General features: G+C 47.6%; 1 protein-coding gene across 1 annotated transcript in view; it reads left to right on the top strand.

Annotated features, from left to right (window-relative positions):
* Positions 1–14383, top strand: part of LOC148685810 (maestro heat-like repeat family member 5) — a 37144-nt gene that overhangs the window by 17080 nt on the left and 5681 nt on the right. Inside the window, exons 5-13 of the mRNA XM_088669908.1 lie at positions 894–1010; positions 1874–1975; positions 5178–5318; positions 9718–9837; positions 10577–10656; positions 10842–10995; positions 11594–11689; positions 12569–12673; positions 13126–13265. Coding sequence (XP_088526034.1) covers positions 894–1010; positions 1874–1975; positions 5178–5318; positions 9718–9837; positions 10577–10656; positions 10842–10995; positions 11594–11689; positions 12569–12673; positions 13126–13265 — 1055 coding nt within the window. The remainder of the gene's footprint in view (positions 1–893; positions 1011–1873; positions 1976–5177; positions 5319–9717; positions 9838–10576; positions 10657–10841; positions 10996–11593; positions 11690–12568; positions 12674–13125; positions 13266–14383) is intronic.

Here is a 14383-nt window from a genome sequence, read left to right as displayed (position 1 = left end):
GACTGGATGGCCCTTGTGGTCTCTTCCAACTCTATGATTCTATGATTCTATGATCTTCTTGCAGTCCATGAGACTCTCAAGAGTCTCCTCCAGCACCATAATTCAAAAGCATCAGTTCTCCGGCAATCAGCCTTCTTGTTCTTGAAGCTGCCAACATGAGTCTGACCAAACTGCAGGAGGCAGTGGAAGACAGGAGTGCCTGGCGTGCTCTGGTCCATGGGGTCACAAAGAGTCGGACACGACTAAACAACTAAACAACAACAAATTGTTGTAATAGGGGTGCGGGTGGCGCTGTGGGTTAAACCACTGTGCTGCTTGGGCTTGCCGGTCGGAAGGTCGGTGGTTCGAATCCCCTCGACGGGATGAGCTCCCTTTGTTTTGTCCCAGCTCCTGCCAACCTAGCACTTCGAAAGCACACAGTGCAAGTAGATAAATCAGTACCGCTCTGGTGGGAAGGTAAACAGTGTTTCTGTGCGCTGCTCTGGTTTGGCCAGAAGTGGCTTAGTCATGCTGGCCACATGACCCGGAAAAACTGTCTGCGAAAGCAGACAAACGCTGGTTCCCTTGGCCTCTAAAGCCAAATGAGCGCTGCAAGCCCAGAGTCGTCCGCGACTGGACTTAATTGTCAGGGGTCCCTTTACCTTTACCTTTAAAGAGTTGTAACATGACTCGGAATTCAGAAGATGTGGTTAAATTAATAGAATGTAGTTTTGCGTGGTAAGAAAACTATGTGTAAACGTGTAAAATTGCATACAAATCATTCAAACAATTGTCTAGTACTTGCAATCTATTATTATTATTTAGTCTTGCCTGACATTTTCAGAAGGTAAAATGGAAATTCTATTGGTGGGGTCTCCTCACTGTGACTCACCCAAACCTTCCCCAACCCTTAGAATGCCCTCTATCGATACTATGGACTCAAACTGCGGGATTCCAGGAGCACAGAGACAGTCCGCCAGTACTTGCAGTTACTGCTGACGTTGCCTCTGGAAGAGGAGGCAGACAGACAGGTGAGTGAATGTGTGGGATGTCCGGGGGGTCCCACCGAGACTCTCGACCTCCAGCCTTCTCCTGGAAGAGCCTCCTTCCTCAGAACCCTCCTTGATGGCTCCAACCTTCTGCTTCAAGCGCCTCCCAGCTCGTCCCTCCCCCAGGCTGCTCCCCAGTGTCCCACCACCACGATCCAGGCTCTAGGTGCCCACCACTCTTACTCCGCCAGCCAGTCCCCACCAGCCCTCTGTCCTTCTTTCCTGAATTGTCTCTGCTCGTGACCTTCGTTCCTCCAACTACACCACCCTCCAAGGTTTTCGTGCCCCCCCCCCAGTCACACCCTCAAAGCCCCTTATACATAGTAGGAACCGCTTTTCAGCATTCTATACATCTGGGGCAGATTGGTTTAATTTGGGGTTAGCTCAGAGCAGCCAACATGTGGCCCTCAATGCCTTTCTGGGCGGCCCTCAGCAACCTTTGAGGCACCCATACACACCTGTAGGCCTTGCCCTGGGCTTTGGGAAGGAGGCATGTGTGACCTGCCAGGGTCCTGGAGTCCTCCAGCTTCCTTCCCAAAGCCTAGTTAGCTCTTTCCCAGCTTTGGGAAGAAGACGGTGGGAAGGCTCTAGGTCCTGCCAGAGCCTCGTGCCTCCTTCCCCAAACCCAGAGCCTCACCTGCCTACCTTTGGGAAGGCAGCATGTGGGTCAGGTGGGTGTGTGGGTGTCAAATTTTGGCCTTGCTCCCCTCTCCCACACGACAAGTCAGTGTGCGGCCCACAGGTTCTGTGCTGATCTACTCTTGTGGCCCACTTGCTATGAAAAATTGGAGCACCCTGCTTTAGATTGTGCATCTTTGACGTTTGACGTGCATCATTCTCCCTAGGGCATTTCGGAGGCCATTAGCGTGGCAGCGTACGGACATCTCGCGCAGATTTTCAGGGGAGTTCGGGAGTTCGGGCACACAAGCAAGGCTGAGATGTCAGAGGTAAGGGTGTCAAGTGAGGAAGGAGCAGAGCAAGCGTGTAGGTTAGCCGCCCCCAGCCTGGTGCCCCTTCCCCATCCATGTGTTTTGAATTGGCGTGGATGTAAATAGCCACTAAGGACCCATCCCAATCTTTCATAGCCAAAGTATATGAAACAGACCCTGGGTTCCTCTGATCTAGAAAAACAGAGCTGCGTTGGAAGAGAATTCATCCTGCCCCATTTCAAAATATGCTCTTTTTCAAGGGATGGGATCCTTACCATTCCCAAAAGGCAATTGGATCTGCTCATCCTCTCAGTATGGAAGGCCAGAAAACTTCCTCTGGGGGGTATGTCTCATTCATCCTCAGGGCCGTCTTGTGCAGGCCACCGGGACTGCACCTAGAGCCGGACCCTAGATCTGATTTGATCCCTTTGCTCAGTCAATCAGTCAGTCAGTCAGTCAAAGGGATTCATCAGCCAGTGTGGTGTAGTGGTCAAGAGCGGTGGACTCGTAATCTGGTGAACCGGGTTCAGGTCCCCGCTGCTCCACATGCAGCTGCTGGGTGACTGAAATATCCTCGGAGTCGAGAGTGAATTTCATGCTCTTTATTCGGCTTGTAGTAGCAAGAAGAAGGGAAGAATGGCTCTTTCACCAAAACGTCTCCTATATACATTATTTACACAATGGGCCTTGCGTGATTGCCTACTTCAGGGCTGCTCCTGCAGGCCATTCAGGTTTCTGATTCACTTCCACCTGGAGCTGGATTGGGCGGCTCCTGCGGACCAAGCAGACTGCTGCATTCTGGATCCTATTGTTCTAGGATTCAGCTCAGTACATAACAGTGACCTTGGGCTAGTCCCACTTCTCTGAAGTCTCTCAGCCCCCCTCACCTCACAGAGTGTTTGTTGTGGGGGAGGAAGGGAAAGGAGATTGTTAGCCGGTATGAGACTCCTTCGGGTAGTGATAAAGCGGGATATCAAATCCATACTCTCCTTTTTTTCTTCATTGGTCATCACAAAAGTACAAGCAATACAAAAGTAGAGTGACTCATGTTTTTAGGTTGGTTGTCAGATGGCTGGTTGGCATTTCTTCAATAGTGGAAGCTAATGGGGACGATGACCCCCAAGGGTCATCTAGTCCAACCCCCTGCAATGCAGGAATCTCAACTAAAGCATCCCTGACAGATGGTCATCCACAACCTCCCAAGGGAGAGTGCTCTGCTGTCAGGAAGTTGCAGGGGTTCTCTGTGGTTTTGAATGAAGAGCCTCTTAGAGTTTGGAAGAGGGGAGGGAGCCAAACCCAAGAGAGAAGGCAGCCGGCAGGTTGGGAGAGGCAGAGAGAAAGAAAGAGGGGAGAGGTTTCAGCTGCAAGTAGCTTCTTTTTTTTAAAAAAGGGGTGCATTTCGGGGGCAGGGGAGCTGCCCAAGTTGCTCTCGTGTAAGGGTTCTTCTGCCTTCTGGGAGTGCCTGCTGGCCACATTCAAGTGTGCTTTAGAGCAGACCCATTGAATTGAATGAACATGACTAAGTTAGGCCCATTCATTTCCATAGGTCTCCTTGGAGGAAAGCATAGTTGAGTATCACTCTCTGTGTTCACCTCCATATATCACTCTCTGTGTTCACCTCCATATAATAATTAAGTGAATTATTACAAAGGCATAGTAACTGCGTGGAGATCTAACATCGTTCTGCCCGGACACTGAGGTCCAGTGCCGAGGGCCTTCTGGCGGTTCCCTCGTTGCGAGAAGCCAAGTTGCAGGGAACCAGGCAGAGGGCCTTCTCGGTAGTGGTGCTCGCCCTGTGGAATGCCCTCCCACCAGATGTCAAAGAGAAAAACAACTGCCAGACTTTTAGAGGACATCTGAAGGCAGCACTGTTTAGGGAGGATTTTAATTTTTAATAGATTATTTTATTTTATCTTTTTATTGGAAGCCGCCCAGAGTGGCTGGGGAAACCCAGCCAGATGGGCGGGGTGTAAATAAATTATTATTATTATTATTATTATTATTATTATTATTATTATTGTTATTATTATTATTATTATTACAGTTCCATAACCTAAGGGGGCCTTGGAGTCATGTGCCCCTGACTCTCCAATTCTCCAAGCCAGCTGGAAGGAGATCAGAACCTTTTCCTTCCATTTTCTGTTAACTTCCATCTAGTGTTACTTCAAACGCCCCAAACTATGGTTAATATTCACTGTGATTTGTTCAAAGGAGCCAGTTTCCTAATCCATGGTTAGAAGTTGGCTTGTTTCAGTTAGCCTTTGTTAAGATTAACCGCAGTGTGTCCTGATCCGGGCATCACTAAACTGTGGTTAGTTAAACTTGGAGGAAAAAGCTTCCAGCCTCCTTTTTGCAACTGTGCTAGAGGAGAAGGGAGCAGGAGCCGATGAGTCCAAGGCTCATTCACACAATAATCAACCATAGTTTATCACGGGGGAGGTGACCAAAATGGTGCCCTCCAGATGCTACAGACTGCAGCTCCCATCCCTCCTGACCAGTGGCCATGCTGGCTGAGGCCAATGGGAGCTAGAGTCCAAAACATCGGAATGCAGCCCTGAACTCTCTTGTGCTCTGCCAACCAAGAGAAATGAAACCCAGGAGTGTCTTGCCCCTGGATTTTTTCTGTGAGTTGGGAAATGACAAAGGAAATTTTCCAACCCTCCCTATGGAGAAGAGGTGCAGATCCACCTGGTTCATTTTAATTTTAAAAAAGCAGCTCCCGTGGAAGAGAGCACTGGTGGTCAGTCTACACTACACTGTCCTGCACTTTCTCACTGGTTGACTGACCGAACCCAAAGAGAACTCCTTCATGGTTCCTCATCATCCTGGGGGGAAAGTGACCAGTGGGGTGTCACTGGGTTCTGTCCTGGGCCCGTTGTTGTCCAACTTTTTTTTAACAAATGACCTGGACAAAGGAATCGAGGGGGTGCTCAACAAATTTGCAGATGACACCAAACTGGGAAGGGTAGCCAGTGCTGCAGAAGACAGAATTGGGATTCAAGATAACCTTCACAGATTGGATTACTGGGCCCAAACTCACAAAATGAAATTCAAGAGGGTCAAATGTCAGGTTCCACATTTAGGCAGGAAGATCCCGATGCACAGCAACTTACTGACTACTCAGATTTTCCCAGCTGCTAAGAGGTCCCAACTAAGTGGTGGTTTGCCTCCTATTGCGATGAAGGTTTCCAAACTCACTTTCGCCTCCCTTTCCTTCCAGAAGACAGGGGAGAGGAATGGCAGTCTCACCGTCATGCTTTGCTATGGCCAGATGGCTCTTGGGGCACGGCCAGAAGACCTGCTGTGCTTCATCGAGGTCATCGTGGAGGAGCTCCTCTTCCAATTCCAGAACACCAGGAAGGTAGGGCTCTCCTTTCCCCACAGATTCCTGTTGTTCGTTCTCTCGGCTATACCGTACTTTTCCATGTAAAAGACGAGGTGTTTTTGGAATTAAAAAAAGGATGTTTCAAAATGAGGATCATCTTATACACAGATAGTGCATAGGGGGAACGTGAGATTGGTTGCCGCTGCAAGCCGGAGATTGTCAGCGGCTCTTGTGCGTGTTACTGGTGGCTGCAGCAAGGGGCGGGGTTGATTGGCTGTTGCTGCAGCAATTGGGAAGGTGATTGGTGGTTTCTGCCGGCGAGGGGACAGACAATAGGTGGGTTTTGCGACACATTTGCGGCAGCATAAGTCCAGCGGGTGAGCCATTTTTTGAAAGCCCCCCCCAAATAATTGAACAACTGTGGGTAATCCCCCCCCGAAAGCTCAGCAACTTTGGGCAATCCTCCCCTCATTTTCTTAATTTGGACTCCCCAAAAATAGGGGGTGTCTTATACACGGAAAAATACGGTATACCCTGCCTTTCTCCTGTCAAAGGACTCCAGGAGGTGTGCCACTGTTTCCCAAGTGGTCCCCATCCCGGCACTGAGCAGACCTCCTGAGCTCCGTCAAGGTCCTTGCACCACATGCCTTCAGACTGTGCCCTAGGGCAGAGTCTCTGGCTTCATCCAGCAAAGGGATGTAGACTGGGGTGTATACTGACTCCACAAATGGGGTATTAGAGTGGTACCTTGGTTCTCAAACTTAATCCGTTTTGGAAGCCCGTTCTAAAACCAAAGCGTTCCAAAACCAAGGCATGCTTACCCATAGAAAGCAATGCAAAATGGATTAATCTGTTTCAGACTTTTAAAAACAACCCCTAAAACAGCAATTTTACATGAAGTTTATTATCTTGGAGTGCTTGGAGTGCAGCAACTGAGGAGGGAGCAGAAGGGCTTCTGCCTCTTGGATTGTCAAGGACCAAATGGAGCAAACAGCACGCAGACCTAGTGGTGGGAGGAAAAAATCCTTAAATAAGAGACATGGGGGAATGATCAATGGTCTTCAATGTCTGTATACTAATGCACAGAGCATGGGAAATAAACAAGATGAACTTGAACTCTTGGTACATCAAACTAAATACGGCATAATAGGCATCACTGAAACCTGGTGAGATGAGTCTCATGATTGGAATGTAGAAATAGAGGGATACAATCTATTTCAGAGAAATAGACCAAACAGGAAAGGAGGAGGAGTAGCGTTATATGTCAAGGATGTGTATACCTGTGAAGAGATCCAGGATTTAAAACTTCAAAGCCAAGTTGAGAGTATCTGGGTCAAAATTAAGAGAGAAAAATAACAGTGATCTCATTGTGGGAAGTTACAGGTAGGTAGCCGTATTGGTCTGACGTAGTCAAAACAAAATAAAACAATTCCTTCCAGTAGCACCTTAGAGACCAACTAAGTTTGTTATTGGTATGAGCTTTCGTGTGCATGCACACTTCTTCAGATACACATTGTGGGAGTTTTCTATAGATCCCCAAGCTAAACTGAGGACACAGATGATGCCTTCCTGGAACAAATGGCCAAGTATTCAAAAGGAAGTGAGATAGTAGTAATTGGGGATTTCAACTATCCTGATATTTGTTGGATGTCAAACTCAGCCAAGAGCATAAGGTCGAACAGATTCCTCACAGGCCTTGCCGACAATTTCATTGTCCAGAAAGTGGGAGAAGCAACGAGAGGATCAGCCATTTTAGATCTGGTCCTAACCAATAGTGATGACCTGGTTAGTGGGGTAGAAGTGGCAGGATCATGCTCTTCTGGAGTTTATTGTTCAGCGGAAAGGAGCAACCAAGCATACTAAGACTCAAATCCTAGACTTTGAGAAAGCCGACTTCAGAAAACTTAGGGAAACGCTGGGTGAGATCCCATGGACAGAAATACTAAAAAGGAAGGGAGTTCATGATGGTTGGGAGTTTGTTAAAAAGGAGATATTAAAGGCACAACTTCAGGCAATACCAATGAGACGGAAACATGGAAGGTGCCTAAAGAAGCCAGGGTGGCTGTCTAAAGAACTTTTAACTGAGTTAAGATTCATAAGGGATTTGTTTAGTCGTTTAGTCGTGTCCGACTCTTCGTGACCCCATGGACGAGAGCACGCCAGGCACTCCTGTCTTGCACTGCCTCCCGCAGTTTGGTCAAACTCATGTTCGTAGCTTCGAGAACACTGTCCAACCATCTTGTCCTCTGTCGTCCCCTTCTCCTAGTGCCCTCAATCTTTCCCAACATCAGGGTCTTTTCCAAGGATTCTTCTCTTCTCATGAGGTGGCCAAAGTATTGGAGCCTCAGCTTCACGATCATATCATATCATAAGGGATATGTACAAAAAATGGAAAAGGGAAATCACCAGAGAGGAATTCAAACATATAGCCAGCACATGTAGAGACAAAGTCAGAAAAGCTAAAGCACAGAATGAACTCAGGCTCGCCAGAGAGGTTAAAAGCAACAAAAAGGGCTTTTATGGGTATGTCCGTAGCAAAAGGAAGAACAAGGAAACAGTGTGGTCACTTAGAGGAGAATATGGTGAAATGCAGACAGGGGACAGAGAATGGGCAGAACTCCTCAATGCCTTCTTTGCCTCAGTCTTCTCCAAAAAAGAAAACAATGCCCGACCTGAAGAATATGGAGCAGATGATTCAGCAGGGGAAACACAGCCCAGAATAAGTAAGGCGGTAGTACAAGAATACTTGGCTAGTTTAGATGTATTCAAGTCTCCAGGGCCAGATGAACTACATCCAAGAGTATTAAAAGAACTGGCAGAGGTGATTTCAGAACCACTGGGAATAATCTTTGAAAATTCCTGGAGAACAGGCGAAGTTCCAGCAGACTGGAGAAGGGCAAATGTTGTCCCTATTTTCAAAAAGGGGAAAAGAGAGGACCCAAACAATTACCGCCCAGTCAGCCTGACATCAATACCAGGAAAGATTCTAGAGCAGATCATTAAGCAAGGAGCACCTAGAAAGGAACGCTGTGATCACTAAAAGTCAGCATGGGTTTCTGAAAAATAGGTCATGTCAGACTAATCTGATCTCATTTTTTGACAGAATTACAAGCCTGGTAGATTAAGGGAACGCTGTGGATGTAGCCTATCTTGATTTCAGCAAGGCCTTTGACAAGGTGCCCCATGATATTCTTGTAAAGAAGCTGGTAAAATGAGGGCTAGACAATGCTACCATTCAGTGGATTTGTAACTGGCTTACTGACCGAACCCAAAGGGTGCTCATCAATGGCTCCTCCTCATCCTGGAGAGTAGTGACTAGTGGGGTGCCAGAGGGTTCTGTCTTGGGCCCAGTCTTATTCAACCTCTTTATCAATGACTTGGATGATGGGCTTGAGGGCATCCTGAGCAAGTTTGCAGATGACACCAAATTGGGAGGGGTGGCTAATACCCCAGAGGACAGGATCACATCACACTTCCAAATGACCTGAACAGATTAGACAACTGGGCCAAAGCAAACAAGATGAATTTTAACAAGGAGAAATGTAAAGTACTACACTTAGGCAAAAAAAATGAAAGGCACAAATACAGGATGGGAGACACCTGGCTTGAGAGCAGTACATGTGAAAAGGATCTAGGAGTCTTGGTAGACCACAAACTTGACATGAGTCAGCAGTGTGATGCAGCAGCTCAAAAAGCCAATGCAATTCTGGGCTGCATCAATAGGAGTATAGCATCTAGATCAAGGGAAGTAATAGTACCACTGTATTCTGCTCTGGTCAGACCTCACCTGGAGTACTGTGTCCAGTTCTGGGCACCACAGTTCAAGAAGGATACTGACAAGCTGGAACGTGTCCAGAAGAGGGCAACCAAAATGGTCAAAGGCCTGGAAATGATGCCTTATGAGGAACGGCTTAGGGAGCTGGGTATGTTTAGCCTGGAGAAGAAAAGGTTAAGGGGTGATATGATAGCCATGTTCAAATATATAAAAGGATGTCATATAGAGGAGGGAGAAAGATTGTTTTCTGCTGCTCCAGAGAAGCGGACACGGAGCAATGGATTCAAACTACAAGAAAGAAGATTCCACCTAAACATCAGGAAGAACTTCCTGACAGTAAGAGCTGTTCGGCAGTGGAATTTGCTACCAAGGAGTGTGGTGGAGTCTCCTTCTTTGGAGGTCTTTAAGCAGAGGCTTGACAGGCATATGTCAAGAATGCTTTGATGGTGTTTCCTGCTTGGCAGGGGGTTGGACTGGATGGCCCTTGTGGTCTCTTCCAACTCTATGATTCTAAGATCTAACAAGACCATTTCTGGGTTATTTTCAGGATTGAGTTAGTGTTAGGGTAAGGATTAGAATTAGGGTTAGGGTCAGTGTGACTTTATGTTTCCTTGTGATTTTGATTCAATCTCAATTTTTTAAAATCTCTTCTCCTTTTAGGACGAGACTCTGAAAAGGAGCTTCATCAAGGCAGCGATTCTAATCACCAAGGCACTTGTGGAATTAAATTTGGGATATAACATCTTCCCCCACAAGGAAGAGGTCACCAGCTCTATCATAGTGAGTTAAAAAGAAAAAAAGAGGGGGATCTCCTGGGGGTTTTCCACTGTGTGTGTGTGTGTGTGTGTGTGTGTGTGTGTGTGTGTGTGCAGAGAGGGGGTGCAGGGTAGCACCCCCCCTTCTCTCGTGTTTTAAATAGCGGTGTAGGTCTAGCTCTGAGTTTCATATTCTGAGCATCTGGTCCCAAACAATTTCTGGGTGGTCACGTTCTGCTGCAAACCCTCTTGAAAGGCAGCCCTACATTGTGGCAACCTCAGCAGGATGTCACCAGTGCCTGAGTAAAAGAGGCTAGGTTCTCCCAGGAGGAGAGGGCTGTCGATGGCTACCAGCCATGATTGCTATGTTCTACCTCCACAGAGGAAGGATGAAATGTTTCTGGATATCAGTTGCTGGAAGCCACAGGCGGGGAGAGGGCTCTTGTGCTCATGGTCTGCTCCCTAGTTTCACACAGACGTCTGGTTGGCCGCTGTGAGAACAGGATGCTGGACTAGATGGGCCATTGGCCTGGTCCAGAAGGCTGGTCTGATGTTCTTATGAGGAAAGATGGATCTGATTCCCAGATCCAGGAAGCCCACTCTTCTCCCCTGGCCCTAGGAGGACCCACTTGCCAATTGCAAAGAAGGTGTCAAGTGGGCTGGGCTGGAGAGGGAGCACAATTCAGGTCTTGGTCTTGGTGTGGTGGTGGCTGGGATGGAGCCTCCAGGTCTCTGACATGCTGCTGTGTGCTTCCCCACCACAGGAAATTATCAAAGCGGAGCCGGCGGTGCCGTTTTCAACTTACCTCCTCCGCCAGGCGATGGAGACCGTCGCACAGATGACGTAAGTATGGGGAGGTACTTCTAGTCTCCCTATAGCTTGTCACTGCCCCACCTATTCCTGGCACTTCCCTTGCCATACCCTGAAATTGTACCCCTTGGCCAGACACAGTGGATATTTCCTCACCAGGTTGATGGACTGCTGGGTGCTGATCATTTCCTCTCCCCTCCTTTCTCTTTCCTCTTCAGTGCCTTGAGACCACCCACCAACCAGCTCCTGCGGAGTAGGCTACTGCAGAGCACAATAAAAAAGGTCTTCGCTTTGCCCGTTACACAGAGCCAGGTAACTGAACTTTCTGCTTCTAGGGATAGGAATGGAGGAATATGGGGTTGCCAGGTTCAAGTGCCTGAGCTGTGTAAGCTACAAATGAAGGTGGAAGTACGATAGTTAGGGCCAAATGGTTTGGAACACCCCAAGGAAGTTGAGCCCAGTGTGGAGTCCTCTATCTTTATATCCCATGACCTGTAACCTTTCTTGATGTATGTCAAAGAACGTTGGATGTTTAGGACTCTTTGGGCGCTGTCTTTGGAGCCCTGCATAAGCTTTGTTACAAATTGGCTGAGCAGCTGGTGGCCAAGGCTGCCCTATTGCAATAGCCCTAATATACTGGGTCCCTAGCTGGATCTGCTGAAGCTTGCTGTGACTCTCTTGATTCTGTGTGCCATTTAAAAGGTGTTCCCTCACCTGGGCAATGGACAGGTGGTATAGAAATAAAGTCTTACCACAAGAGCCACCCCTGTGGCTCTTCCCCTCATTTTTCGTTCTGGCTACGGGCTGCAAAAAGACTTTTCTTTCTTTGAAAAGAAATAGAGTTGAAGAATGTGTGCTTCTCCAGATGGGCTGCCCTTGGCCCAAGAGTCAGGAGTGGTTGGAGTCCAGAGCACATGGGATTTCCATGGGGGTCTTCAGCTTTTAATGGCTTTTGCTTCTCTCCTTTCAGGACTTTTACCAGCAGACAGTCAATGCATGCATAAACATGCTGAGCAGCTTGCTGTCGGAGGCCCCCTCCCTGAAGACCCTGCAGCAGATATTGGAGGTAAGGGAGTCCCCAAGATGTCAGAGCAGATCCCCGGCAGGAGGACAGAACGCCTTGAAATGATTGCACCGGGGGGGGGGGGCAGCTGTGGCCAACTCACTGGTTGTGGATGCTGATGGTGAACTGGGCCTCTGTTCTGCTAGGAATGCTTGTGCAAGGCACACGTTCAACGATACCGTATGTCCTCTGCTGATGGTATTAGGGGAAAGGCCGAAGCTCAGGGGCAGAGCATCTGTTTTGGATGCTCAAGGTCCCAGGTTCAATCCTCAGCATCTCCAGGTGGGGCTGGGAAAAGACTCTCTGTCTGAAAACCCAAAGGGCCAGCTGCCATTCATCATTCCCTGTGGGCAACACCAAGGTTGGTGCATGAATGGCTGGGCTTGGGCTAAGGATGCGGCCTGCATTCCATGGCTACGGCTGGGCTGAGGTGGATGTTATATTATTGTAATTATCACACACACAAACACACAAATGGCAGATCGCAGGGCAGTTCACAACATGAAAATACAAAATGAGAACACAAAATACACAATAAAACAAAAACAAGCCAAGATTGAATTAATTTCTAATTCTATTAATGTTCAATGTGTTTCTTTTAATGGCTTATTTTTTCTATATCTCAAGTTGTTCTTATTTTGTTTGTAAGCTGCCTTGAGTCCCTGTCAGGGAAAAAGGTGGGGTATATAACAACAACAACAACAACAACAAAGGAGACCAAATTGAGCAAACTTTCTCCTTTACAAAACAACCCCTTTTTGCAATTTGTCCCCTCTATGGTCCCAGCATGATTGATCCAGCCAGTAGCTAAAGCTTTGTGAATTTGCAAACCCGGATTAATGCTTGTCCGTCCATGTGATGATGATTATTTCTCTCCCGCAGCACACAAATAGCTGGATAGACTCCCCCAAAATCTACGAGCGGGAAAGAGCTGTGAAGACCACCAGCTTTCTCATGAAATATGTTTCCGAGCATTTAAACTTTGATGTGAGTGACCAAGGCTTAATGCCGAAATTTCAGATTTATTTATTTTTAATGTATTACATTTCTATACTGTGGTACCTCCGGTTAAGAATTTAATTTGTTCTGGAGGTCCGTTCTTAACCTGCAACTGTTCTTAACCTGAGTTACCACTTTAACTAATGGGGCCTCCTGCTGCCGCTGCGCAATTTCTGTTCTTAACCCGAGGAATCACCATGAACTCACCTCCCTCATTCTCTTATAATGGCATCAAGGCCTACCTGAGAGGTTCCAGGACTGAGTTCCAGTGAGTTCTGGCTGGAAAAAAAGCCCTTGAGTGGGCTACCTAAGCACAGGTCTCTTGCTCTGCGCCCCTCTGCCACCTTTGCCAACTGAAAGCATGGCAGATGGTTTTCTCTTGCTGGGCTGTGTGGGACGAGGGCTGACTGTGCACCTCTCTCTCTCTCTCCACCTCCTAGATATCCCAGGATTTCCCCCTTCTGGGGCAGCTGGTGGCACTTTTATCCCTGCACCTGGCAGACAACGGGAAGGACATTGGGCCGCAATCCGCGGAGGCCTTGTACCACCTCCATTACATTTTGATATCCAGAATGGGTGAGTGGGATGCTGGGAAAGGGTATGTTTCTTCTCAGGGTGGGAGATCTGTAGCCCGACAGCGGCTGCTCCAACTCCCAACATCCCTGAGTGTTGCCCATGCTGGCTGCCGCTGGGGTTGATGGGAGTTCAGGAGGGCCAGAATTCGTGCCAGCACTGGCCTAAAGCAAACACCCCGTTGGCCAGAGATGAGAGGGCAGTCTGAGGGGAGGGATTCACTGCTTAGGAACATAAGAAAAGCCTTCTGGATCAGACCAGTGGCCCACCCCAGTCCAGCATCCTGTGGGAAACCAGCAATCAGAATTCGAACTCAAGAGCTCTTTCTTCTCCTGTGCTTTGCTGCCTCTGACTGCGGAGGCAGAGCATAGCCATCATGGCTAATATAGCCATGGGTAGCCTTCTCTTCCATGAATTTGCCTCATCTTCTTTGAAAGCCATCTTGGTCCATGGCCATCAATGGCTCCTGTGGCAAGGAGTTCCAAAGTTTAGCTGTGCACTGCAAGAAGGAGGACCATCCTGAAACTTCAGTTTCATTGGAGGCCCCGGAGTTCTCATGTTAGGAGGGAGAGAGAGGAAGCTTTCTCTCTCCCCACTTCCCCCTTGCCATACATTGCGTCTCCTCTTCCTCGCCGTTTTTCTAAACGGAACCCCCCCCCCCAATGCTGCAACCATAGAGCTCCATAACCACCCCACTCCTTTGGGTTGCCTTTTAGTTCTGATTTATAATTTTTTTTTTTAAAAAAAATATTTTTATTAATTTTCCAATTAAAACCAATTATATCACATTCAATATTTCAAATTATACACATATATATATCAATCAGACCGAATGTTATGCCAAATCATCTAAAGAATTTTTTATTTGGGTTCCCATGCTTCAAGAAATTGGGAATTCCTCGCAACTGTCCACTGCCGTCTTTTTTCTAAAGTTCAAATCGTCCTTCAAGTTCATAATAATCCAGATCTTCCCCTTACAGTCACAAAGATGTTTTCCACTTTCACGATTGTTTCCCAGCTGCTGATATAAATATCAAACAAAGTCTCACAGATGTTCTTTCTCCTGTGTGAGTTAATCAGTCCAGCCTCCCCATAAATCTTCTTAATGGAGCTCCTGTTGCGTTG

The sequence above is a fragment of the Zootoca vivipara genome, chromosome 5 (assembly GCF_965207765.1).
Source record: "Zootoca vivipara chromosome 5, rZooViv2.hap1.1, whole genome shotgun sequence".
Taxonomy (NCBI): Eukaryota; Metazoa; Chordata; class Lepidosauria; order Squamata; family Lacertidae; genus Zootoca; species Zootoca vivipara.
Note: the sequence above shows the minus strand (reverse complement) of the source record. Positions and strands in the feature narration are given on the sequence as shown.